This window comes from Podarcis bocagei (assembly GCF_964188305.1).
Source record: "Podarcis bocagei genome assembly, chromosome: 9".
NCBI classification, from domain to species: Eukaryota; Metazoa; Chordata; class Lepidosauria; order Squamata; family Lacertidae; genus Podarcis; species Podarcis bocagei.
In genome coordinates, this window is record NC_138134.1 from 28,478,598 (window position 1) to 28,505,599 (window position 27,002).

The 27,002-nt window shown below is 42.0% G+C and overlaps 2 protein-coding genes across 22 annotated transcripts in view; one reads left to right on the plus strand and one right to left on the minus strand.

Moving 5' to 3' along the window:
* IRF2 (interferon regulatory factor 2) overlaps positions 1-15,039 on the plus strand; it is a 42,677-nt gene extending 27,638 nt beyond the window's left edge. For all 6 annotated transcript variants that reach the window (XM_081209007.1, XM_081209004.1, XM_081209003.1 and 3 more), the window contains 8 exons: positions 3,879-3,971; positions 6,843-6,942; positions 7,663-7,839; positions 8,490-8,527; positions 8,889-9,003; positions 9,813-9,977; positions 11,337-11,383; positions 13,646-15,039. In XM_081209007.1, the coding sequence (XP_081065133.1) occupies positions 3,885-3,971; positions 6,843-6,942; positions 7,663-7,839; positions 8,490-8,527; positions 8,889-9,003; positions 9,813-9,977; positions 11,337-11,383; positions 13,646-13,969 (1,053 nt within the window). In that variant the 5' untranslated portion in view covers positions 3,879-3,884 and the 3' untranslated portion in view covers positions 13,970-15,039. The remainder of the gene's footprint in view (positions 1-3,878; positions 3,972-6,842; positions 6,943-7,662; positions 7,840-8,489; positions 8,528-8,888; positions 9,004-9,812; positions 9,978-11,336; positions 11,384-13,645) is intronic.
* Positions 9,986-27,002, minus strand: part of LOC308595138 (uncharacterized protein) — a 61,274-nt gene continuing 44,257 nt past the window's right edge. For 4 of the 16 annotated variants that reach the window (XR_014011744.1, XM_081209126.1, XM_081209120.1 and 1 more), the window contains 4 exons: positions 19,400-19,542; positions 17,369-17,532; positions 15,717-15,767; positions 14,303-14,624 (listed from right to left, as the gene is read on the minus strand). Coding sequence is in view for 12 of the 16 variants with exons in the window: in XM_081209126.1 (XP_081065252.1) it covers positions 14,380-14,624; positions 15,717-15,767; positions 17,369-17,532; positions 19,400-19,542 (603 nt within the window). In the remaining 4 variants the exon portion in view is untranslated. The other 12 variants (XR_014011742.1, XR_014011743.1, XM_081209129.1 and 9 more) reach the window with 12 other exon arrangements.

The following is a 27,002-nucleotide window of genomic DNA, read 5'->3' on the forward strand; positions in this document are numbered from 1 at the left end:
GAAATCGTGCTCCAGCGGCGCAGCGGCAGCAGGAGGCCCCATTAGCTAAAGTGGTGCTTCAGGTTAAGAACAGTTTCAGGTTAAGAATGGACCTCCGGAACGAATTAAGTACTTAACCCGAGGTACCACTGTATTGGTATATTGTGATGTTTGGCTGATGATATATCATGATGTTGAAAACCAGATATCACCCAGCCTAGTATGAGGTATGCCGCTCAAAGATTGTAGTCAGGTGGTTCTTGATTGGCTCAATAATACTAACAAATCTTGCTACGGTATAGGAGGCTAACACGTTGTGGTGACCATCCCTGTTGCCAGTTAAAATGGGCAATCCTATTTCTTCCCAGTGTAGGTCACCTTTCCACACACATCATAGCGTGCTGTTGAAATTTTGGAGTCCTGCTCTTTCTTCTTCTTTTGTGTTTGTACACAAGCCACAGTTGCTGAGGTTGCATGTACAGTGGTACTTCGGGTTAAGTACTTAATTCATTTCGGAGGTCCATTCTTAACCTGAAACTGTTCTTAACCTGAAGCACCACTTTAGCTAATGGGGCCTCCTGCTGCTGCCGCGCCGCTGGAGCATGATTTCTGTTCTTATCCTGAAGCACTATTTCTAGGTTAGCGGAGTCTGTAACCTGAGGCGTATGTAACCTGAAGCGTGTGTAACCTGAGGTACCACTGTAACCCTAAACTGGTCAGGCATGAGCAGGAAGGACCTGCTGCAAGGCTTGCCACCTTGCATTTATATGTTGATAGGTGGTTGGTAGTTAACCCATTCATATAATTAATGTTGTGAGTGAGATTCTGAATGACAATTCTGATCTGTTTCTTCGTTTGATTTGTGGAGACAGAAAATTATCTCTCCGCACCACCTTGCCTTCTGCATGGCAGCACAAATGGGAGAAAATGCCAGAGTATTAGAGGAAGGGGCTGGTAGTAAATGCTGGAAACACGATGGCTTGTGGTGAAGTTTGGAGGCTGGAAGTAAGTGCAGGTGAAGCTCTGGATTCTTGTTGCCTTCGACTGCAATGCAAAGAGTTTGTTGGAGGCTGCTGGTGAATGAAACTGCGAAGGCCTAGGCAATTACATAGTCATTTACGTCAAGAGAGGACATGCTTCAGACTTGTAGGTTCTGCTGTTTGTTTGTTTTTTACTAGCACCCTGAGATCTACCAACCAGAGCCAGGTGCAAAAGACATACACTTGTAATTAAAGAATGCTGAGCCCAGGAATTAGTTTTAATTAGCCAAACTTCAACTGAGCTCACTGTTTGTCCTCACAAAACCACTCCTGGTTAACTCTCCTCCCTCAATCCCAGGTATCTTTCATTTTCAGCAGTCTAATTTGGGAGTGGGGACTTTCTTTGTTGTTGCCATAATCAAGAGTCAGAAATTCTTGCTGATCTACCGGTACTTCATGCAGATCTCTACCAGTAGATCCCACTTTCTGAGTACAGTGGTACCTCGGGTTACAGACACTTCATGTTACAGACGCTTCAGGTTACAAATAGTAACTTGAGTTAAGAACTTTGCTTCAGGATGAGAACAGAAATCGTACTCTGGCGGTGCGGCGGCAGCAGGAGGCCCTATTAGCTAAAGTGGTACCTCAGGTTAAGAACAGTTTCAGGTTAAGAATGGACCTCCAGAACAAATTAAGTTCTTAACCCGAGGTACCACTGTACCTCCACTTTCCATTGTTGACGCAACAATTATATTGATTGGGTTTTAATTCCTGATGTATGATTTGCATACTCTATAATCAAAATAAATGTCTACTGAAAAAAGTTTAAGAGTATTCTGTCAGAGAGAAAGATCTTCCTTCTCTTAGGCAAATGAAGCAGTTAATTTCTCAGTGTCCCGTACCTGCACAATGATCTTTCCCCTCTTTGTTATTTTCCTCCCCACAATTTCAAATGATGTTTGATGGATTTTTTGGTAGCAGCTGTGGTACTAATTTCTTGTGGAAATCAAGCCCCTCCAGAAGCCATCAGGATTTGGTCATAGAGAACAGTTATATCTATATATAGGGAAATGTTTTAATAATTGCTTAAGTTCCATCTTTGAGTAAGCAAAGAAAGCACATTTGATTTCTTCTCTCAAGGCTTTTCTGGCTCTTGCAATCCTACCTGCCTGAATCCCACCTGTATTTGTTGATCAGGCCTGAATTCACTTCTATATTTAGCCATGATCTCTCCAGTACAGCATACCGTCCTGCTTTCTTACAGTATGACTTACTACCCATTTAGAGGCAGAACACATTCCTAATTCATGAAATATATGATGTCTAAAATTACATTGGCTTCATTTTACTGACATATTACATTGCGGGTTCATCATTTATTCTATGGTATTACTTGCTCATCAGTCACTGTTACAGAATATGATATTGAATCTATGATTGCAGCCTTCCATAAAGTATAAAGCAAATAAAAATAGATGAGTGTATTTCATCCAAAGTGTAAAGTGCACAACAACCTGATACTCCATGTTTACTGAGAAGTGAGTCCCATTGACTCATGCAGAGTTCTCAAATTAAGAGTGCATAGGATTACATGCTTGCTCAGAAATCCCCCTGAATTTAAAGCGACTCACAGCACAATCCAGGACATGTTTACTCAGAAGACTCATTACGCCCAGGTAATGTAATGCCCCAATCCTATACATGTGGCCATTGAATATGACGGGCTTTGTTTTGAGTAGACATGCAGAGGATTACAGGCAAAGTGTCATCAACTTCTGTTGGGAAAAGTTTAGCAGATGCTTAAATCTTTCAGTAAAACTTGTGAGACTCAAGAGGTACAGTGGTACCTTGGGTTAAGAACTTAATTTGTTCTGGAGGTCCATTTTTAACCTGAAACTGTTCTTAACCCGAGGTACCACTTGAGCTAATGGGGCTTCCCGCTGCTGCCACTGCACAGTTTCTGTTCTTATCCTGATGCAAAGTTCTTAAACCAAGGTATTATTTCTGGGTTAGCGGAGTCTGTAACCTGAAGTGCCTGTAACCTGAGGTACCACTGTACTTCATTTTTAAACTTCAGCGTAGGTACATGGTGTTGCAGTGAAAATCATCTCCAATGAACTGTTATGAAATACAATATAGTGTAGAACAATTGCTTGTAAGATAAATTGTCAGAAAGGTCTTATCAAGAATGCCCTCCAAAGAAGTAAAGTGTGATTAAAGCCTTCCAATGCAGTCCTAGAGATTGGTTCTCTTGAGGTCAGCAAAGTGGGAAGTCATGCATTGCTGACCATCTTGGGCCTGTGCTGTAGGCAGAGCCTTTGTTCCCAAGTTTCATGTTGAATATTACCGTAAAGTTTATAGATAGATATTTTTTACATTAACTTTATAGTTAATTTCACTTCTGTGTATAATGTAAAGTAGTGGTGGGAATCAATATCTGGTGAGTGGGCTGGATCCTGAGCTCTGAAGGCAGCCCTGTTTAGAGAAGTTTTTAATGCCTGATGTTCTATCACTTTATTATTATTATTATTATTATTATTATTATTATTATTATTATTATTATTATCATCATCATCATCATCATCATCATCATCATCATTAATTCTGTTGGATAATAAGAATAATACTACTAATAATTATTATTATGTGACTCAACAGCAAAGGAAGAAATTAGGAGTTCACTCTTAAGTTTGCTCCTAATTCTTCCCTGTAACTACGTCTTGACGTTCAAAGTGCAGCTTGAACTTTTCATATATGACATAGGAAAAAGGAGGGTGTGTGTGTCTTGCTGAAAACAACATGGCAGCCCAACCCGTGAGACCTAATAAGGTCCATGCACCAGAGTTTCCCTGCTACTGATGTAAAGGAAGCACACCTGGCTTGTCAAATAATTGAGTTGTGCTTTCTCTTCTTGCAAAGGTAACAATGCCAGTGGAAAGAATGCGAATGCGGCCGTGGCTGGAGGAACAAATAAATTCAAACAAAATACCGGGTTTGAAATGGCTAAACGAGGTAAGGCATGCCTGCGTTTTTAAACATTATTATGGGCCCATGAGGTGATACGAAAACAAGAATGCAAAGGAAAGCACCAGTTAAAGCAAAACCATTGTTTAAGCATAACTAAGGAATGGAATTAAAAACCCATCAAAAGCCAGGTGAAATAAAACATTTTTATAGCCTGCATGATTCTAAGCAAAGGGATAACCAACCTGATCAATAAAGTAGACAGTTGAATGTACATGGTACATTCATAATGCCACAGAGTGATTTGATGCTAGGGGAATTAGTCCAGCATTAGCATTCATCAAACTCTAATTTGAGTATAACCAAAATTGGAATGAGTGTTACCAAAAACTGTGGTTTGCTGCAGGGTGGATTTGATTTAAATTGAATCAATTTAAATCACTAGTCAGCAAGACTTGATTTAAACCATTATTTTTTTTACAAAAAGACCCATTCTTGCATAAATTTTCAGAGCAGTTTTTACAGTTACCAAAAATTACTGACATGGACAGATAATTATGAAATTATTGTGAGGTTTAATAAGTTAACTCATTATTTTTGGACAACTTTTCTGCTGTACTTTATTGGAAGGAGAAAATTAATCATAAGTAACAATTTAAACAATTTACTGTATTTAACTAAAACAATTAGGGATGCGGGTGGCGCTGTGGGTTAAACCACAGAGCCTAGGACTTGCTGATCAGAAGGTCGGCGGTTCGAATCCCCGCGACGGGGTGAGCTCCCGTTGCTCGGTCCCTGCTCCTGCCAACCTAGCAGTTCGAAAGTACGTCAAAGTGCAAGTAGATAAATAGGTACCGCTCCGGCGGGAAGGTAAACGGCGTTTTCGTGCGCTGCACGGGTTCGCCAGAAGCAGCTTAGTCATGCTGGCCACATGACCTGGAAGCTGTACGCCGGCTTCCTCGGCCAGTAAAGCGAGATGAGCGCCGCAACACAGAGTTGGTCACGACTGGATCTAATGGTCAGGGGTCCCTTTACCTTTTTTATCCATGTTTATTAACTGATGCGTTTAAACAAACTTAGACTGAGTTTTCGCATGCATGAAAAACTTATCCTTATAACAAATCCTTATTTCCTGATAAATAGCCTTTGGACGATAATGTAACTTAGATAGAAAATTATCTTTAGAAAGATTTTCCCTCCAAAAGCATTTTATTTTAAAAATCCGATTTAAATTTAAAAAATCCAATTTAAATAAAAGAAAATCTTTTTATTTTATTTTTTTAATGATTTTTATCCACCCTGGTTAGCTGCACACTGGGAGGTAAATAATTATGGGGCGTGTGCGAAATGAAAAGGAGTGAGCCTGTTAGGACAGGGTTTAATGCCATATGACAGACATCTCCAACGTGTCGATTGCGCAATGGATTTTTGTCAATCACGACCCACCACCCTCTCCCATGGCCGCCAGGCGCCCTTAGCATACGCTCAGCCGGAGCGACTGAGGCTCTGCTTAGCCAGGCTTGCTCACTGCTGCTGCCTCAAGCACCCTCCTCTGGCCACCGGCTTTGCCCAACGCCCAGTCAGCTGGCTGGCCTGGAAAGTGTGAGGCCTGCCTCTGCCCCCTGTAAGCCGCAGCCCCGGGGCAGGAAGGCAAAGACAAGGTGTGTGGGCTCTGCACAGACTGCAGTGCTGCGGAGGGAGCCACAGGAAGGGCTGTGTGAGGAAGAGACAGTGGCGTTCCTCTTCCCTCTCCCCCTTTCCACCGGTTCCCGTGGAAAGAAAACACGCTCTGCCTCCTAGTTCTGCATGGATGCTGAACTTTCCTCACCTTTCCAGCTCCAACCTAGCTGCATTGACTTGAAAGTAAGCCACTGCCCCCACTCCCCACGGAGCTCTTCCTCTGGTAAAGGGGGAATGGGACATTTTGGGGCATGTTGGCTTCTCACATGTACCAAGGGCCCTGGGAGGGGGCTGGTGTGGTAATAATTTGTTGTTATTTTTATCATCATCATCATCATAATTTTTTATTTATACCCCGCCCATCTGGCTGGGTTTCCTCAGCCAAATATAATACAGTGGTACCGCGTGTTACATACGTTTCAGGTTACATATGCTTCAGGTTACATACTCCGCTAACCCAGAAATAGTACCTCGGGTTAAGAACTTTGCTTCAGGATGAGAACAGAAATCGCGCGGCGGTGGCGTGGCGGCAGCGGGAGGCCCCATTAGCTAAAGTGGTGCTTCAGGTTAAGAACAGTTTCAGGTTAAGAACGGACCTCCGGAACGAATTAAGTAGATAGCCCGAGGTACCACTGTATGTTTTAAGTTGAAGAATGACAATGGGAGAGTGTGGTAGATCACTGTTAGTTTTTGATACTGGATACTAGAACGCAGCCTAATCGAAGTTGGACGTGCCTGCCATATGACATGTGAAGCAACCCATACTATTTTGGTTTCTATATTCATGGTTTTCTGGGAAATGTTATAGCCTGCCTTATTCTATGAACTCTGAGCCAGTTTTAGTCATTCTCCAAATGTACATTTCTGTTCCCAGGGGGTCCACACCCTTAAGTAATTCAGGTAATCAAAAGGCTTAGGATAAGAGGCCAGTGAAATTAGAAATGTTTGCCTGAAATCACAGTAATGCACATCCAATAGTACCTGAATTAGTTCACATCTTTAAGTCACAAGGAGGCACCTGAATATTTTGCAGCAGTTAGTAATTTTGCTTAATCTCAGTAAAATCAACAACTTTGACTTTCATTCCATGCAGAACATTATTGAGCCAGAAAACGAGAAAGCAGTGGAAAATAGGTGCCGGTTGTACAAATGCTACCAGTTTTATAAAGTAAGAATGTTTAAGACTTCTATATCTGCAAGTTGATAATTGTGGTCGTTTCCTCCTTTTTTCTGTTCCAGGAAAAAATGATTTTTCAGATTCCCTGGATGCACGCAGCACGCCATGGGTGGGATGTTGAAAAAGATGCTCCTTTATTTAGAAACTGGGCTATTCACACAGGTAAGAGGAGCTCAGGTTTATTGGGGCAGGTTTATTGCGGAGGTTTTATCTCTTCTTTCAGCGTTGTAGTGTTCCATTTTGCTTTTCCACATTTTCACCTTTCCCCAGTGTCCCAGCTGTAGTGCAGTGAGCAGGTGGGGTTCTTGCAGCTACGAGGATATAGCTGCAGCTATTTAATCATCTGGGGGAAGCAGATCCACACATGCATCCTTTTGCCTCTTCGAAGCTGCCCCCTCCATTCCTGTATATGTGGCAGCGTCATAATGTCTATCAGAGGCCTCTGTGCCTGGCAGCTCATTGCTGATTTGATGGGCCAAATGCAGAGAGGTTTGGAGTGTACTTGAGCAAGCGGGGTATAAATAACATTATTATTAATATTATTATTAATATTAATATTATTATAATCATCAACATTATTATTACAGTGGTACCTCGGGTTACATATGCTTCAGGTTACATACGCTTCAGATTACAGACTCCACTATCCCAGAAATAGTGCTTCAGGTTAAGAACTTTGCTTCAGGATGAGAACAGAAATTGTGCTCTGGCAGTGCAGCAGCAGCAGGAGGCCCCATTAGCTAAAGTGGTGCTTCAGGTTAAGAACAGTTTCAAGTTAAGTACGGACCTCCGGAACGTATTAAGTACTTAACCCGAGGTACCACTGTATTTATTAGCATAAGGTGTGTCATACCACGAATCCCGTTTTTCTTTCTTTGTTAGGGAAGTTCCAGCCAGGAGTTGATAAACCAGACCCAAAGACATGGAAGGCAAACTTTCGATGTGCTATGAACTCCTTACCCGATATTGAAGAAGTCAAGGACAAAAGCATAAAGAAAGGAAATAATGCCTTCCGGGTATACCGGATGCTGCCATTATCTGAGAGGCCTTCAAAGAAAGGTAAATGAGAGGAACATTGCGGATATTCTGGAGATCGAGAGAGCCATGCTGATAGTGGGCTGCTTCCTACATTAGTCAGATTGTCTCCTTTATAGCAGGCACACTTGGTCTTTAACATCCTCGCTAATAATAATAAATTGTGCAACGTCTTCACTTCTGTGCCTCACAAAAAGAGCAAAACGTTAACAAATAAAAACGCTTCTTAATACAAGACAAATATATATATATACAAAATAAATACACACTAGGCAAGATTACCTGGTTGGCACAAGACTGTGTATATCTGCCTGTCATATGTCAGGTCAGGCAAGATACAGGGATGAGAAGACAAAAGATGTAGCAGTAGCTCCATGGTTTAAGGAGCAACTAGTTTTTCCTTGAATTCCAAATTTAGTGGGGCATCTTGCTCCTCACCCCAGTTGATGGTTTTGCAGGGTAAGCTGCAGGCAGTACTGCTGTCCAGGTTTCCTTAATTTCATTACGGTTCAAATAGGTAGTCTAGGCCATGTCAAGTACCACGTAAATTATAATTATGCTCAACACTGAGTCCAGTGACTCCCCAAGTTGGAGTATGTTGGGGCTAGGCAGAATTGTCCAGTCTTACCAGGAAATGATTGTAAAACAATAAATGAATCCTTACATTTCTACAGGAAAGAAACCCAAGGAAGACAAAATGAAACAAATTAAGGTAAATATCTCATCATTTCATAGACAAATTATAGGAATAAATGTTTCAGGCAGCGCCTCACCCTTGCAACTCTGTAATGTTTAATTTTTCATTACAAACCATGCATTAACATTTCTTGGAAGGCACCTTGTGAATTTCGCACTTTGCTTTTATGTATGAAAAGGACTGGGAAAGGTTGCTGTTTCAGTCTGATCTTGGGAAGCTTAAACAGCCATTCGGCTTTCATTTAGGCCTACCATCATGGCTGAGAAGGGTGTGTCAGGGACAAAGGGTAGGGAAAGGCTAACGAAGGATAGGAGATCGCTCTTCTGTATACTCAACAATCTTAACACACTTCCATTTTTTTATTTTATTTTTTCAGCAAGAACCAGAGGAATCGTCGTATGAACTGAGTAATGGAACATGCCAGGGGTTTTCTGATTACTGCTTATCTCCAGCAATAAAAGCTGAAGTCGACAGCACAATAAACATTGTAGGTAAGTCGCCCCAGCACATTCCTTTTCGTATATGGTTAACTCTTACTGCAGTAACTGTGGCCTTTTATAGTTCAGTTTCACTATATGGTTGGTAACACGGCGGAATTACAGCAACAGGAGTTCGTATTTTGATGTGGCCTAATAATATTTTGCTTTAGTTGAGAACGCTTAAGAACAAATGTGGACATGAAATTTAATGGTTTATTTAGCTCGAGTGGGTCTCAGGAGTAATCCTTCTCACCAGTGAAAAAACACTACAGGAACTTTGACAGCACTTTTCAGCTAAAGTAGGAATCCAGCACCGTAACACCCTAACAAGGTGACGGGGAAGGAGATGAAATAGAAGAATTTTTGTGGCTAGACCGTCATTTTCCATGTTAAACTAAGAAACAGGAAATACTTTTTCATCATGAATGAAAGGTCATTTTAATTATAGTATATTTCATATCAAGGGAAGGCTAATTAAAACTGATGCACTTATTTGAATGTTCTGGTATATACATTATGCTGGCCCCAGCAAACCAAGGTTTGCAAATCAGGAATTTGCTCCCCTCTCTTCCTCATAGTCAAACCTTCCATCTGATTCCTAACCAAGTCTCCTCTTAAGCATGTCTTCAAACCCTGGTTTCAGATGTTGGTTGAGATGGGACAAGTTTAAGACTCTACATAGTGTACCAATCTTAGGGCTAGTTCTCCAGCCATTGTGAAGTTACAGTCCATAACAGTGCTTTTTGCTTGACTGTAATGTATGCTCTTTATTAATGCAGGCACGGGTAATCATCACGATTCTTTCTTGTTATCATGCAAAGTTGTAGGAGATTCGCATTTTGAGTGTGGTTCTGAGGATCATATGATAGTTCCCAATCCACCTGATGTTTGCCAAGTAGTGGAAGTGACAACAGAATGTGATGACCAACCCAGCAGTGTGAGTCAGTTGTATCCACTACAGATCTCCCCAGTCTCCTCCTGTGCAGGTAAGAAACATTGCACTCGCAAAAGAACTTGGGGTCTTGGTTTCAGTCAGTGCCATGTTTTAACTTTTGTTAGGTAGGTGCTTTTCTTTTCTATTTTAGAATAGTTGTCAGATTCTTTTAGTGCTTGGGTTCTGCTAAACACAGGTATTATTTCTTCTGAGAAACAAAAGACCTAAACCTGCTGTAAAACACAGAAACGGAATACTTATTAAAATTATCCTTTACATATATGTTCAGTAAACCTCACTCAGTGTGCAAAAAAATATGTTTTTAGCGGTTTCTGTTTTTATCTGTAAGCCACCTTGAGTCCCTTTCATGGGGAAAGGCAGGGTATAAACAAGTATATAATAATAATACACAAGTGTGCATGGTGTCACAACCAAGATGATTGCAAATGTGGCTTCTTAGGAAAAGCTCCGTTTTGGCTTTCACTTAGAAAAGTGGAGTATACATTTCAGTATGTATGCGTGTATAAATAAAATTACTTGAGATGTGAGGAAGGGGAACCGAAGGGCAAGAGGCTTTCTTACACAGGGTTCAAGAGAACATTGTTTGCCTGAATTGTCTCTGTGCTGCTGCATCTAGGAATTAAAGGCTGATACATGTACTTGTACATGAAATCCTGTTATGTGACAGAGGAAATTGTGGGATGTGTAAGCTATACCACAGACAAAGGCTTGGTTCTGGGGGACACAATGGAGCAGGAAACCTAATACACTACCAGTTTGTGTGTGTTTTAAAAAGGCCTTGAGGCTGCATGTTCTAGATAAATATTATCAAGTGAAAGAAGTTTCGTTGCTTCTTGGGTGTGGGTGCCGATAGCGCTGCTTGGAGGTCAGCCAGAAGAATGTGCAAAGACTGATGTATGTTTATGTCTGTAGCTCCAGAGGTGGTTGAGAAGGGGCTGTTGAATATGCAGCAGGCTGGGTTCTAGCTGTGTCCCCCTTTTGACCCTCAAATAGAAAGTTTTGCATCCTCTTTACCAACTTCTGATTCTAGTATAATCTTGTCCTAGTAAAGTGACTTTTTTTTGTCTGGCACTGTTGTGGCATTTCAGTGGTATAGCTGCCTCACACTGAGTCAGACCATCAACCTCAGTATTAGCCAATCTAATTGGCTGCAAGTGTCCAGGGTATCTGGGGGGGGGGGGTCCTCTCCCTGCCCAAACTGGAGAAACAAGGGATTGAACATTGGGGCATCTGATGCTCCCAGCCCTTCCCCACATGGAGTCGCTGGTTCTGGAGAAACCTCATAATGCTGGCATGGAATCCATGATTGAATAAGAAGAAACATCCTGTTACATGGTTTATTGACAATCAATATGTCACATGTTTTCAGTATGCATATTTTTATCCACAGAAAGTGAGACAACAGACAGCATACCGAGTGACGAAGAAAGTGCACAGGTAAGCAAAGGAATAGAATATATTTCGTAAGTCTTTTATTCCTTTTCCCGCCCCCTTCCCTAATATGCTTCAGTCCATTTCTTCTGTGAATTGAATGGTAGCAAGGTAGAGGTGTTCGTTTGCTGGTTTAGGAATTTCTGCCCCTCCTTCCATCTACAAAGGCCCTGGAGGCAGCCCACAACAGAATCAAAATATACAATAAAATTAAAGCTATATCCATAAGATTAAAACACTGGTGTGGCATTAGCATAGCAGAGAGAAACCCAACCATTAAAATAATCCAAATGCCTGGCCAAAAATAAAAGTATTCAGCATTCACCTAAAGACTGAAATGGTGGGAGCCAACTAGGCCTCTTAAGGGGGAGGGAGTTCCACAGACTGCTATCCCAGAACCTACTTCAGAGCAGGGCCACTGAAATAACTGAGATGGTTTTGGGGTGTAAAATTTAAGGATTTTAACTTAAGAGCCATTCGCTTTCTACTCAAAAGCCCCCAGGGATGTATGCTGCTAGCAGAGGCAACCATGCCATGTTGCTCACCCACGTGGTAAATAAATAAACGCTCTGTTTCAGCCAATGGCTATAACCACTTTGCTTCAGCTTACAATGCTGAACCGCCAAAGCAGTACTAAAAATACAGCCATGACTAGGCGTTTTCATATTTCGGCCCTAGCACAGCAGACTGTATTTCTACACGCAAAGTCCCTGGGGGACTTTGCTTTGCAGCTGCCCCTTCTCCATGAGGGAAGTGGAATCTCAAAGTTAGCACAAATCCTCTGGAGTGCCAGCCGCACACAAGCAGTTCTCAGTAGCAACCCTGTTGCTGCAGAAACCTTAGAATTACTCCAAAGGCAGCATTTTTCAAGCATTCTAGCTCAGCTGGGCTTGCAAATTGGGCCGAGTTGTGGTAGAAGTTGATACAATCAGTTCAAGGTGCCTTGGTATCAATGCAAAGAGTGTGCCCTTGCATTGATCTCCGGGTGCCAGCATTGCTGGATCAGGGCCTCTCTAGCATCCGCACGACACAGTTGTGCTGCACAACTGCTGTGCCATGTCATCAGAGGCTGGAAGAGGCCAAAGCTTCCTTACGTAGTGTTCTGGGGTGCTTTTTTTGACCCAGAACAGCCATTGGGGCTGGTGTGTATCTGCACCAGGCGTAGCTAATTATCATTGAAAACTGCATGTCTTTTTGCTTACCTTCACACTTCAGGAGTCATGGTTTTGCAAGTTAATGCACTGCTGCAGCAATCTGTAATAGGACACTTTTTTCTCCTTCAAAATGAGCAGTGAAGTCTTTCAGTTGGGTACTGCTACAAACAAGCAACTGTGCATAACATTTTCCGACTATGAAAGCTAGTTGCAGCTTGCTTGTTTGTCGTATCTTGGTTGCAAGCTGCCACTTTTGGATTTCCTGAGCTCACATGTGGTTGAACACAATGGCAGGAAGTTCTCCTAGCCATGATGGAAAGCTCTCTTACACATGTGGTACCTGCAAATACCAAAAGTATTTCTGTCCAGTCTCACAGTCACTTCTTGTCTGAGAGAAAAAACATTCTTCACTCTAGCTTCTGTAGCTGATTTTTGTTGTCAACTGGGCAGGCTAAGTCTTAAGTGTGTATGTTTACAATGTGTACTGCGTCAGTGAAACTCTCTAGACTTTCCTCCTTCACCACACAGCTGCTGGGTGGACAAGGAGAGGGAGTGTACCATTGTTCCACCCCTGACATTGGCATGTGCACCAGCTCCCTGACCGCTGTGTAGTCAGTGACAGGTTCGAATGAGGTGCCTAGGCAATCAGGAACCCTGGGCAATTGGGGCTTCCCAGTTGGCATAAAGAAGCTACAAACGCACACCCAGACTTTCCCCAGATGTATGAAAGTCAGGATGATAAGACAGTGCATGTGTCAGTGTAGGAGCACTTCTGCCACATGCCAAGTTGGGAGCTGGAGGCCCTTTTATCGCACCTCACTTGGCATGGCCTAGCAAAGGAGCCTAGGGCCAATTGTGCAATGAAGGGAGTCAGTAAGGCCCAAAACAAACAGGTTGCAATATGGAGCACAGTTGAGGGAGAGGGGAAACTGCCTTGCATTCTAGATCCTCCTGTGGTGAAGAGTCCCTTTCTGTACCCTCAACACTATGACAACAGTCATCCTACAAGTGTGGTTATTGCCTCCTCTACAACAAATGACTTTTCCAATTGCAAGAGGTGTCCTGATTATGCTGTATGTGGGATGAATAAAACCCTCTTGTCTCTTCTCTGCAGGGTCATCTTCACTGGCAAAAGGAAAACGTTGGCGGCAAACAATACTACAGCAACTTGGGGTCCAGGAACTCCCCTTACCCGCTTCCTGGGATGGCTACTTTTGTGACTTCCAACAAGCCTGACCTCCAGGTCACCATTAAGGAAGAAGCCTGTCCCTTGCCTTACAACAGCTCGTGGCCTTTCCCAGAGCTCCCTCTGCAACAAATTGTGTGCTCGGCTTCCACCAGCTACAGCAACAGCAACAGGCCACCGGATCACGAGAACCGGGCCAGCGTCATCAAGAAAACGTCAGACATTACTCAGTCAAGAGTCAAGAGCAGCTAAGCCACATAAACTGGCACGTTCTTGGCGGATTCTCTGTTGTGGCTCTGAGGAGCACATCTAATGTACATTCAGCAAACCGAAGAGAGAAGAGCCTTGACAGTGCGGAAGGCGACCGTGTCCAACTCCAGCACTGGAGCATTTTAAACTCAGGACTCCAACCAACAGAATGTAGACGTGAAGCTGGACAGAGGTCCAAGGTTACAGCCCAGGGGCAGGAAACAAGAGGACCAAGAGCCCCTCCCCAAATGAAGTTCCTCCATTTCTTGCAGTTCAGGCCACAATGGAACTGGAAACCTCGGAATGGAAAGAAAAATGTGAACTTGCTTGATTTTTGTTTTTCCCCAGAATCAGTTGTGAATATGTACATAATGCAGTGCTGTACTAGCAATACTGCAGACTGCTTTCGCACCTTATTGAAAAAAAGAAAAGCACTTGCAAAAAAGGCCTTTCATGATCATGCTCTTATTAAATGGCACACTTAAAGCCCCTTCTCCCCCACCCTCAACTTCGCTCCTTCCCAGGGCTCTTCTGGCTAATGTCGCCTTGGAGTTTGGAAAAAGAATCAAATAGGAAAGTAAAACCTCCTCCTGTACATTTCGCAGGTTGTTTTTAAGAGTGCTTACCTTATACTTGTCTAATCTGCTATGCTTGAAAGCTGTGTGGTACAATAGAAGAAAATCTATTACAGATATATTATGCAAATTCCCAGGTTTTAAAGAGAGAGAGAAATACTCTAATTCTAACCAGAGTAAGCTTTTTTATTTTTTTATACAGTGGGATATTTTATTCAAAGTAAAATTCTAAAGTGAATATTAATTGTTTTACTTTTTTTAATCTTTTCTACAGCAAATTTATAATTTTACAATTCAGTGACTTGGTTGTCAGCAACCATTGCATCTTTGTGGCACATTTCCTTTTTTTCTTTTTATTTCTTTATTTCTTTTCTTTTTTACAATTTGTAAAGGTGAAATAGCTTTTAATGAATTTTATGTAGCAATCAAACTATCCTGTGGATTGATAATAAATATTATATATAAATAAGTTTTTAAATAAACACGTTTTCTTTGGTGTGTGGGATTTGGTGTGTGGGATTTAATATATATATATATATAAAAGATAAAACACTTCCAAAGGGATCGTGTAAAAAAGTTAAGGCGGCAATTACTTTCATGTTCTGAAAACAAAAGATGCCAAAATATATGATGTGTGTTCCATTAATTGAGAGGCGCCTTGGGGCACGTTCCAGGTTATAGCAAGAGGCAGGAGGAATAAATGATAACTTTTGCTGGATTATAGCTGTTGTTTTTTAGATTAGGTTAAGTGGAATTTCTTAGTGCTTCAGGTACATTCAGTGTCAAAAGTTATTTACAGTGCACAGAATGCTTACAAAGAAATCCTGCACACAGACCAGTTTTACTAATTTGAGACAGAAGATTTGCTTGAGACATACAGTTAGAACAAATTGAATGCTAAAGAGCTATAAGGTGCACATCTATAAGGAAACGGATAGATCTTGTCTCCAAAAGCCAGCATTGTAGTTTAATTTTGAAGTGAGGTAATAAAAGCTGTAATAATTTCTGCTGGAAATCCTACTGCTTGGGCTTTCTGTTTTGGTATCCCATAACTGGGATACTTCTAAATCTGGCTTTCTTAACCACTTTAGAAATATGGGTGAACACAGCAGTGCTATTTTTCAAGAAGAAAAGGTGATGGAACTTCATTCTCTTAGAACAGCAGTGGTGCCTACCTGAGAGGTGCTGGGACTGAGTTCTGGCAGGTTCCCACCGAAAGAAAAGCCCTGGAACAGAGAATCCCAGTTAGTGTTAACTGTGGATAATATCAGTGAAGAGATTCTAGGCAGTGAGTCAAGGCTTGTCCTATATATGTAAAACGTATTTATACTCAAGTACAGAATCTGACTCTCAGGCAATTCTCAAGGTGGCTTATGACAATTAATCATCAGTAACCATGAAACCGGGACGCGGGTGGCGCTGTGGGTTAAACCACAGAGCCTAGGACTTGTCGATCAGAAGGTCGGCGGTTTGAATCCCTGCCACGGGGCGAGCTCGCGTTGCTCGGTCTGTGCTCCTGCCAACCTAGCAGTTCGAAAGCACGTCAAAGTGCAAGTAGATAAATATGTACCGCTCCGGCGGAAAGGTAAACGGCATTTCCATGCACTGCTCTGGTTCGCCAGAAGCGGCTTAGTCATGCTGGCCACATGACCCGGAAGCTGTCTGCGGACAAATGCCGGCTCCCTCGGCCTATAGAGTGAGATGAGTGCACAACCCCAGAGTCGGTCACAACTGGACCCTAATGGTCAGGGGTACCTTTACCTTTAACCATGAAACCAATACATAAATTATTATGAATGTGGCTGCAGTTCTCACACATGACAAAGCAGCCACCTTACTTAAAGGCATTCAGCACAGGGACAGGTTAGACCCACATTCATTTATGGTTTATATAATAAATGAAGCATCCCCTAAAATGTCAGCTGCTTAAGGTATATATTAATCTGCGGCATAACCCAAAGTTTTCACACATGAAGCGGAAAGCATTTTTGTGCTACATGATGTTCCCCCTACCCTCCAAAAATAAAACCTATCATCAATCAGAATGCTTATTTGCTTGCAATATCATTTGTTCAATCTTTGCACTGGACCTCTTGCAGCTGCGATGCTGCTTGTGGCATAAGCAAAACAACAAAGATTGTGAGATCAGCCACTTGGCCCAGATAATTTCTTAGCAACACAGCCAAATTATGCCTAAATCAATCTATGTGCTTGTTACATTTCTGCCCAACCCAAATGAGGACAGAGCAGCAAGGTACATTAGGCTGATAGCCCAAGGCTATTCATTGAGCTTCAGAGCCTTAGGGCAAATTCCATCTTTACTTTTTCTGCTTGGATACAAATCTAAATTGAAATTGTAAAATGTATGTACTGTAATTATATCACAGAGAATTCTCTTTAGTTGAACTATGTCAACTTATGTCCATATGTCAGTATGGGTAGAAAATATATATTTTGCTTCTAGAATGTATTTTTATTTGTTAAAAGTGCATGTATACACACACACACACACACACACACACACACACACACCAGCCATGGCTCTACTGCTTCAGTACTAGTTTATGCACACACACAAAAGGGGCCTTGAGAAAGTGTTCAAGTAGCACACATTTATCCTGTCATTTTGAAACAAACTTAAATGTTGGTAATTTATCACACAGTGAAGTTTCACAGTGCAACTAGGAAAGTGCACACAAGCCTCACAGCTCACGGCTGCTACTGATAATGAAGTTTCCCAAGTATTGTGCTCTTTTGTTCATATTTTAGCTGTAACGTCATTGCAGTGCAGCATTTTAACTACCGGTAGTTCCAATCACTTACTTACAGTAACAGGTCCGAATGCTTGTACTTTCAGAAAGTTGATACAGCTCCTTCTTTGGCACGGCTGCAATTGCTCTTTTGGTCCAGGATACAACTGCATTTGGAGATTCTTTTATTAGAGTTCTGTACACAGACCTATCCCAGGTCTCACAGGGAGTGTGTGTGCTCCTAGAACAAAAGGATATGGTTTAGTCTTGCTTTATACATCAGGGATTCCCCAACTCCAAAACATAGTAAGAAAACCCCTTAGGGTTTCTGTTGTGGCTGAGCACCAGATTCAGCCAAATTGCAGGCTAAATTGGGCTGATTAGAGGGGATCTGGACTTTGGCTGAGTTAGGTTGGGGCAGCCCTGGATCAGGCTGGGCCATCTGGGGTGATGTGCAGCCATCAGGGACAGGGCATTGGGTGGAAAGGCTACAGTAGTCTGCTTTGCCAGCATATTCCCCACAGAGAATGTGCTGGGGAAGCAAACCTTAGCAGGATGGAATCCTCCACTCATCAGGATTCAATCCTGTGGGCTGCAGGATGCTTTTTTGAAGCTTGCAAAGTAGCACCTAGCAGGACTGAATCCTCTTGCTCTTGGCTGGGAGAGGAGATGCAGCGTTTCTTCTGCCTGACCATATCTCAGTTGCAGTTGTCAGAACCCTAATTAAACATTAAAGGTAAAGGGACCCCTGACCGTTAGGTCCAGTTGTGGCAGACTCGCGTTGCGGCGCTCATCTCGCTTTATTGGCCAAGGGAGCCGGCATACAGCTTCCGGGTCATGTGGCCAGCAGGACTAAGCCGCTTCTGGCAAACCAGTGCAGCGCACAGAAACGCCAATTACCTTCCCGCCAGAGCGGTACCTATTTATCTACTTGCACGTTGACGTGCTTTCGAACTGCTAGGTTGGCAGGAGCAGGGACCGAGCAATGGGAGCTCACCCCATCCACGGGGATTTGAACCACAGACCTTCTGATCAGCAAGTCCTAGGCTCTGTGGTTTAAGCACCACTCCACCCCAAATTGTTGGCTGGACCCAGGGCAAGGTGGGTGGTCCCTGGGTCAGCCAGGCTTGCAGAGGGGTGAAGGGGGCTATGTGCAGCGATAGGTTCTGTACTATGACCTTGCTGCCCTGACACAGCAATACTGATATGCTCTGGAAGCTCTAGCTTTGTAGCAAATCCCAGCATATGTGAATGAAGAGTCTTGCCCTGAATCAAAGCAATAGTCTACCTACCCCAACAACTGGCTAATATTAGTTGCCAGCAGCACTTCTGTAGGATCTCATGACCACAGATGGATGGACATTTGATGGCTCTGTTCTCCAAGTTTTTAAAGCTGGAGATTACGAGTACTGAAACCAAAAACTTCTTATTTGCAAAGAATATATTCTGAGCCATGCTCTTTTCCTGATAGGATTCTATGCAAATTCAAATAATTAGTAACAGTCATGTAATCATATTTTTTTAAAAAAAAACCCAACAAGAATACAAAAATTTAGGAGCCAGTGAAATTTTATAGTAGTTGGATAGGAGCAGAGAATGAGTTCATTACGTTTGCAGCAACCTTCATGCCAACACTCAGGCCCAATATTTTTGACACACCAGTGGCTATTAGGCACATTCATTATTTATGCTGTGAATTTAAGTACTTAGGTATTAATTTCAGGTATATGATAATTCTGAGAGTACTCCGAGTTGTACTTAAATAGGCCTTAATTTTAAATAATTGGGACTGCCAAACCCCACGCACTGACTCCATCCTTCAAGCAGCCCTGTTCTGCTGAGACAGAAATTCATCAGCGGAAGCTTTTCCTGAAACTGAGGTGATGGGGGTTGGGAACCTCCAGCCCACTGGACAGCTCCACCCAGGCCCTGGTCCTTCACTGGTCCTACTCTGTCTGTGCTCTGTGTCTTTCCAAAAGCTAAACCTCAGAGTGCATTGGTTAGAGTGGCCTTAGTACATTGTTCTGCCAGCACTGCCATACTTCATGCTAGGGTCTTTTAGCTTTGTTAAGCCCCGATACCACATCACAGGCTTCCTTTCCACTTACCTCCTCTGTTCCAAAGATCTCACCACTGCTACTGAGGCTGGAAACCCAAAGGTGGGAAGGGTGACCTCAAAGGCCTGGAGATAAAGTGCAGCAGGTAGAACAACTTTCCAAAAGTCCAACCACGGGGCATGGTGATTAGATAACTAAGAAGTGATAGGGAAAGTCACAAGAGCAGGATTAGTTAAAATAGAGTTGCCATAATTGAAACAGTAAAAATCCAGACAGAAAAGTGGTGGTGGTGGTTGTTTTGGCCAAAGGTGTGGAGCTGCTTTTAGTTTTAACCAAAGTTGTTGAGCACTGCCGATATGGGTTGCCATGCGTCCGGATTTTCCCAGACATTTTTGTGATTTCTGCCCAGACACTACTTCCAACAGCAGTATTCCAGGGAAATTTTGGACGTGTGACAACCCTAGTTTAAAATGTACACGTTGTTACATGGATTTGACAGATTTCAAGGCAAACCTTTTGAAAGTACAGTACATACAGTGCAAACCATTTGTAGCCTATATTCTTAAAGCTGTGTTGGTTTTTTTAAAAAAGTGCTAAGCTGCTACAATGAAATAGCGGCCCAAGAATGACTAATTAAATACATATCAAAACTCCTTCAAACAGAGCTATGTTTTTATAATCAAAACTCCAGCTCCTCAATAACTGACTTTGACAATGTGTTTGCACTTTCAGTTTACACAACAACCTGCTCGGCTAGTTGCTGCTCCAAGTTCCCATAGTAACCATTCACTTGGCTGCCTTGCCATGGAAACTGCATATTATTTCCTAGTACCTGAATGACCTTTGAGCTACAGAACAAGAAAAGGTAGACAACTGTTTCACGTACGGACGTCGTATACTTATATGTACCCCTGCAGCAATTTCTTGCGGGTACTCATGTCAGATTCTCCATTCACTTAAATGGAAGTAGGGAGTGCCACACACACAAGGGAAAGGCAAAAAGAACAAGTGATAGAGGAAATGTGCCTACAGGTTCAAAAAGGTTAGGGACCGCTGTTCTTGCTTCTTGTCATTTCAATAAGTGCCCTTTTGCTGCTGAATGTTGCAGAAAGTTTTCTACACAGAGGCACCAAACGTATTAAAAGGGGTGTTACAAAAATGGTTTAGTTAAACAAACCATGGTTTCATGTTACATCTGAACCCAGCCACTGGCTCCAGGCTTGAAGTCATTACCAGAATATGTACAGTGGTGCCCCGCAAGACGAATGCCTCGCAAGACGGAAAACTCGCTAGACGAAAGAGTTTTCCGTTTTGGAGGTGCTTCGCAAAACGAATTTCCTATGGGCTTGCTTCGCAAGACGACAATGTCTTGTGACTTCCTGCTGGTTTTTCTCCCTCCCCCCCCTTTTCTAAGCCGCTAAGCCGCTTATCAGCTGATCCGATCAGCAGATAAGCCACTAAAAGCCACTAAAAGCCGCTAATAGCGCTAATCCGCTAATCCTTCAATGGGCTTGCTTCGCAAGATGAAAAAACCGCTAGACGAAGAGAATCACAGAACGGATTCTTTTCCTCTTGCGAGGCACCACTGTACACATTGAACTGCAATATGAGCATCGCATGATGTGACAGTTATGCAACAGTTTAGAGATAACAAAATAATAAAGTTTCCTTATATTAGTGCAGTTGGTTAACTATCTTCCTCCCGCCTTCATTGCTAGGAGTCGCTGAGGCTCTTGGGTAGTAGTAAAGTCGAAAAGGGTTTATCAATGCTAGCCAGAGATTGCAGCATTCTTTATAGTGACAAATTAACAAACCCAGACTTCCAGTACTATTTACCTCTTTCCTTTTTATAACTCTGGCCCTTTGAGCAAACAAATAGCAACTATGATGCAACTTCATCAAACATTGCATTATGGAAATATGCCAAATTTTATATTAAAAAACACACACAAAATACTTGCACTAAATCAGTTCAAAGGTTACAGCAGATTGTTTCATGCACACCCAGCTATAACTAATGTTAGAGCACTCGCCGTCTTCAGGAAACAAAGGAATGAAATCAACCACCAAGTCAATGATAATCTTTTTGATCTACATGCACTTAAAAGAGTTTGATGCAAAGAGGTTTCTCCCTTTTGTTTCCTGGGCTGGGCTCCTTTGTTCTTAAAAGCCGTGTCTTTGTCAAAAACATCAACAAGTGTTCTGTACCTTTCCCCATCAATCATTACATCACTGTGAAAGGGAAGGTTGCAGTTGTGCCCTTCCTGCCTTGATGTGTTGAATGTAAGAGCTCCGGAGCCCTGCTGGTAAAAGGTGGCAACTGCATTAGCATGCTAAGGCAACATTATCCATTGTAACAGATTTCCTTTTTATTATAATGCTGACTCCGAAGCAAACCAAACCAACCTGATTTATCTCTATCTGTGGTAATGGGAAAAGAGCATTAGGTATTGTTCAACAGAGACAAGGACTCAAATCCCTGTGCTGACTAGCCTTGAACACTTGAGGCTGCATACACACCATACGTTTAAAGCACATGGCGCTCTCCAAAGAATCATGGGAACTGTAGTGTGGGGAATTGTAGCTCTGTGAGGCGTAAACTACAGTTCCCAGAATTCTTTGGGGGTAAGTCATGTGCTTTAAATGTATAATTCTCTCGGCTAATCTACCTCAGAGTGTTTCTGAGAGGACATGACTGACCACATACATGGTGATGCAGTTTTCAGGTTTCAATTTTCATATTATTTCAAGAAACACAATCCTGTATCACGTCTGCTCTCCATCCCCAGGACTGGCCAAATCTAACATATCACTCAGAGTAGCTGTCATGCCAGCACAGTACGTCTGTCTGTCTATTTTATTTATTATTATTTTCAGCATTTGATCCTAAGAATCATTTCAGTTGTAAATACAATTTTATTCTCACTTTCACTTGCACTGTTTATAAACAGACAGAACCAAAAATAGAAAGAGAAGGAGGCCAAGTCATGGGAAATATCTGTGCAAAAGAATTATGGAAGGCGCAAGAGCTTCTGACAGTTTTAAAGCTGACTCTTGCTTCCATATAATTAGATATGTGTTTTTATTGGAAGTTATTGCTGGTTAAAGAGCTCTGTTAAATGGAATGGCCAAATCAGTATTTACGGTAATTTTTGCTATTTGGGCTGATTCATGCATTCCATGAATTCTACATACAGGCCTCACTTGACAGAACTTTTAATTGGGTAATTGGTGAGATGAAATTTTAATCTGTGGGGCTACGTTTGAAGAGCACACTTAATTACTAAAGCCATTTTGGCTCCTGTGTGTTACTGTAACCGAGAAAGAAGAACATATTAAGGAAAGGCCAAGGAACTTTTATTAAATGGAACCTCTTTCAGGATTTCTTCAGTGTCCCCAAAAAGGCACATATTGAGCTTTTAAAAAACCTATCTTATTATAATTTATTTTTAGATAATAACAGTTATCAAGCAAAACGAAAAACAAAACAAGCAAAACCATTTCATGACCAGCAAAATACAGTTCAGTGCATTATAAAGCACAACAAAATTTTGATTCCATGCTATTTCTGATTATCATTATTATCCTTTCAAAATGTTTCAGGTTGTATCGAGAAAGCGTTTGTTTTCTTTTTGGCAAAGTGAATGCTACCTGTGTATTTTGCTATGTTGTATCATTTCTTTTTAATAAAATAAATAAAACAACAACACACAACAAAGCACTGTGTGTGTCAACAGAGGCTGCCAGTCATGTTCCTGATGTGCAATATAAGCAATTAAACCAACTTTCATAAAAAGTGCCTTTCATCATCATGAGATTACTTCTTGCTCCAACTTCTTAGGCAGCTTTTCCATTAAAGCAGATTTGTTGATACCATTTGTCCACCCAATTATTACATAGCATTTTCAATTGTTTGGTTTTGTTATTAGATAGACAGATGGATGATAGCTCTAGAATTTATTTTTTTTAGGACAAGTGCACTAGATAGCCTCAAAGTAACATAGGTACATGACTTAGATTCCACTAACGATTCTGCTAAATAGAACAGAATACGGAACAAGGTCCTGTTCCACTTAGTCTCTAGCAGAAAGGAAAATTCCTTAAAACCGACACCCAGGTAATACCTGTCCCCTCTCCCCCACCCACCACCTTGAGTAGGGATATCTGGTTCTAATAGTCCCCTATATTGATTACTTTTGTAATATGATTTGTTTATGTTGAGCTTTTTCAATATACAGATTTTCATTTTAACAAATTAATTAAAATTTAGGCGGCAGACTTGTTGATACCCCTAACACATTCCATTCCACTGACCATCTCCTACACTGCAATATGTCATTTGGAAGGAATAATCCACAGCAATGCTCAAACTATTCCCACTGTGCATAATCCATGAGTACTTTTGAAGAATCAGGTAAAAGGTAAAGGGACCCCTGACCATTAGCTCCAGTCGTGACCGACTGGGGTTGCGGGGCTCATCTTGCTTTGTTGGCCAAGGGAGCTTCTGGGTCATGTGGCCAGCATGACTAAGCTGCTTCTGGCGAACCAGAACAGCGCACGGAAACGCCGTTTACCGGTACCTTCCTGCCGGCGCGGTACCTATTTATCTACTTGCACTTTGATGTGCTTTCAAAATGCTAGGTTGGCAGGAGCAGGGACCAAGCAACGGGCACTCACTCCGTCACCAGGATTCGAACCGCCGACCTTCTGATCGGCAAGTCCTAGGCTTTGTAGTTTAACCCACAGCGCCACCCGCGTCAAATCAAGTACCTTCCTTCAAAAACAAGCAAGCAGAACCTCATATATAATCAGAATAACTTCAATTATGTATAAAGATTTTAAGGAGTTCACGGGAGTTTTTGTGTGTGTTTTACTTCCCAGGTCTGCTTATCTTCTAGTCTAGGACACAATTGTTTTGCATCTGAATGCACAAGAGCTGTTGACGGAGGAGGGAGTCTCCTGAAATTTAAGGACGAGAACCCTGCTCATTGTAAACACTGCCCTGAGGGTTATTTCCTGCTTCCCCTGCAGCAGCCATGACAACAGTCATTCACGTAAAAACAGTTGCTAGGGTGCCACTTGGAAGGGAGGGAACAGAGAGAATACCAATAATATTTCATTTAAATACAAGAAAGACCTAAATTTAAAATATCCAGTAATCTCACGAGTGTTCTTTAAAATGAAATTTCACATAATTTTTAAAGGAAAAAGAAAACCAGTGTGAAGCTCACTGGGTGTAATTGACCACTGTTGCCCAGTCTAACCTAATCCACAGGGTTGTCACCATGTCAAAAGTGGGGTGGGGGGCAGGCAAAATAACTACTTGTGGCACATATGCCATCCATTATTCTTTGCAAGACTTTCTCTCTCACACACACTCACACACACAGAGAGAGAGAGAGAGAGAGAGAGAGAGAGAGAGAGAGAGAGAGAGAGAGAGAGAGAGAGAGAGAGATGAAGTTTCATTTTTTCCAGGGGAGGGGTGTCTGTGGTTGGGTGAGAGAGATATCATGTGTTTCAGATGGCCCTTGGGAAAAGATGCTTTGGCCCTCCAAGGTTTCAACTGGCTGTTTGGTATCTATAAGGTTTTAGCTGGTTTTAAACAGAAATTACTATTCTGGTCTGAGTGAGTAGGTTGTTATGGCTGGGCTTTATTTAAAATATATTATTACATTTATCATATATTATTGATTTTAAATATATAAATTATATATTTTTAAATAATTAGTCATGCATGCACAGACATTTAGTACCAGTTCTTCTGTCATTGGGATATAAATCAAACGAAGTAGCTTAGAATTAAAGCAATTTCACAAAAAAAGGTGTGGTTGGAGAAGGTTTGTTTGTTTAATTTCTTGCCTAGTTTCACAACATTAAAGATTTGGATAGGATATCGCTTCTCTTTTAAGATCAAGATAGCAAAACACGGAGGAGGGAGCATGGGGGCTGATCAATTTATCAATGGATATGCAGACAAGTGTCCTTTTTTGAACTTAGGTTTAAACAATGCTGACACCTAGTGGTCACTCACAACTCAGTCAATTTCAAGAAGTGCCTTGCTGGATCAGGAGAAAGTCTAAGTACTCTGGTTTCCAACAAGAGTCAGCCAGGGAGGTGCGTCTAGAAGGAGCACAAAATAAAGATGATGACCTTTTCATTGGCCTGCATCTTGAACATAGAGGTTCTGTCAGCTTTATTTTATTTAAGAAAACAGATCTTCATTCATTTACAGTGGTACCTCGGGTTAAGAACTTACGGTAATTCGTTCTGGAGATCCATTCTTAACCTGAAACTGTTCTTAACCTGAAGCACCACTTTAGCTAATGGGGCCTCCTGCTGCTGCCGTGCCATCGGAGCACGATTTCTGTTCTCATCCTGAAGCAAAGTTCTTAACCCGAGGTACTATTTCTGGGTTAGCGGAGTCTGTAACCTGAAGTGTTTGTAACCTGAGGTACCACTGTATTAGTATATTTGTAGCTCCCCCCCTTTTTTTTACTGACAGGACTCCCTATTTACAAGTTGGGTTTTCCTTCCTTTTCCCTGTCCTAGCCATGACCAGGGCAACTGGCTTGCAGTGCCCTTGCACCTGCAATTCGTTCCTCCATGGGACAATTTGTGCTCAAGAAGGAAAGTAACCCCTTCCTCCATGGTCCAGTTCCTCCAACATATCTGGACCTAACAATAAACTAGACTGCAGATACTGTACATAACCACAAACTGACTGATATCTTATTTAGGTTTATCCATTCCAGACACCCACTGATTTCCTGGGGAGTGAATTCAGTAAACCCTTATCTGTTTTCTCTTTTTCTTTCTTTCTCTTTAAAATTTCCTTACTCCCTTATTCAGGGTTGAATCTCACTGCCTCTCAATTCCACTCGCGCCCCAAAGGGCAAATGCTAACACTTCTTGGCAAGGCTACCACCTCTACATTCATTCTATATGAGTAAGATAAATTACAGTTTTTCACTACTTTGCGGGGCTATACCCCAACACACAAATATACTGTCTGTGATTGTCTGGCTAAGCTCTGTATCACACTAATAGTTCATGGTTGTTAACATTAGCATATCATCATCACCACCACCACGATTTATCAGGGCTGGGCTGGGACATGTTTCCGCTTGAGGCAAAACAGAAAATGGTGCCCACCCCTCCTCCTCTTCCTGCCCCCTGCCAAAGCCCCTTCCTGCTGTTCTGTCAGCTGAGGCAGCAAAAGGCAGCCCTAGCTGGGACCCAGATCTGCTACCCTTCCCTGCTGTCAAATTAGCCAGCTGCCCAAGGTGACTGCCTCACGAAGCCTCATGGGCAGGCCAGCCCAGTGACTTATTAAGCTTATTGGCTGTTTTACAGAAGCATCTTAATGGGACTTGCAAGTAATAGTAAAATCAAAACACGAAAAACAAAACAACTAAAATGAAGTGCAATGCGAGGTAATCAAAGTGTAAAAACAATCCCTCCATCCTCAAACACAGGCCAAAATACCACAGACAGCCTCTAAAATAAAATAAGAATACAGAATCCAAACAGATGTAACCAGAAAACACCATCGCTTACAACAAAATCTAAACCATGCTGAAAGGAGAGCCATTGATAATCTCAGAAACAACCCAAACATTATAATTAAAGAAGCAGACAAAGGGGGAGCTGTCGT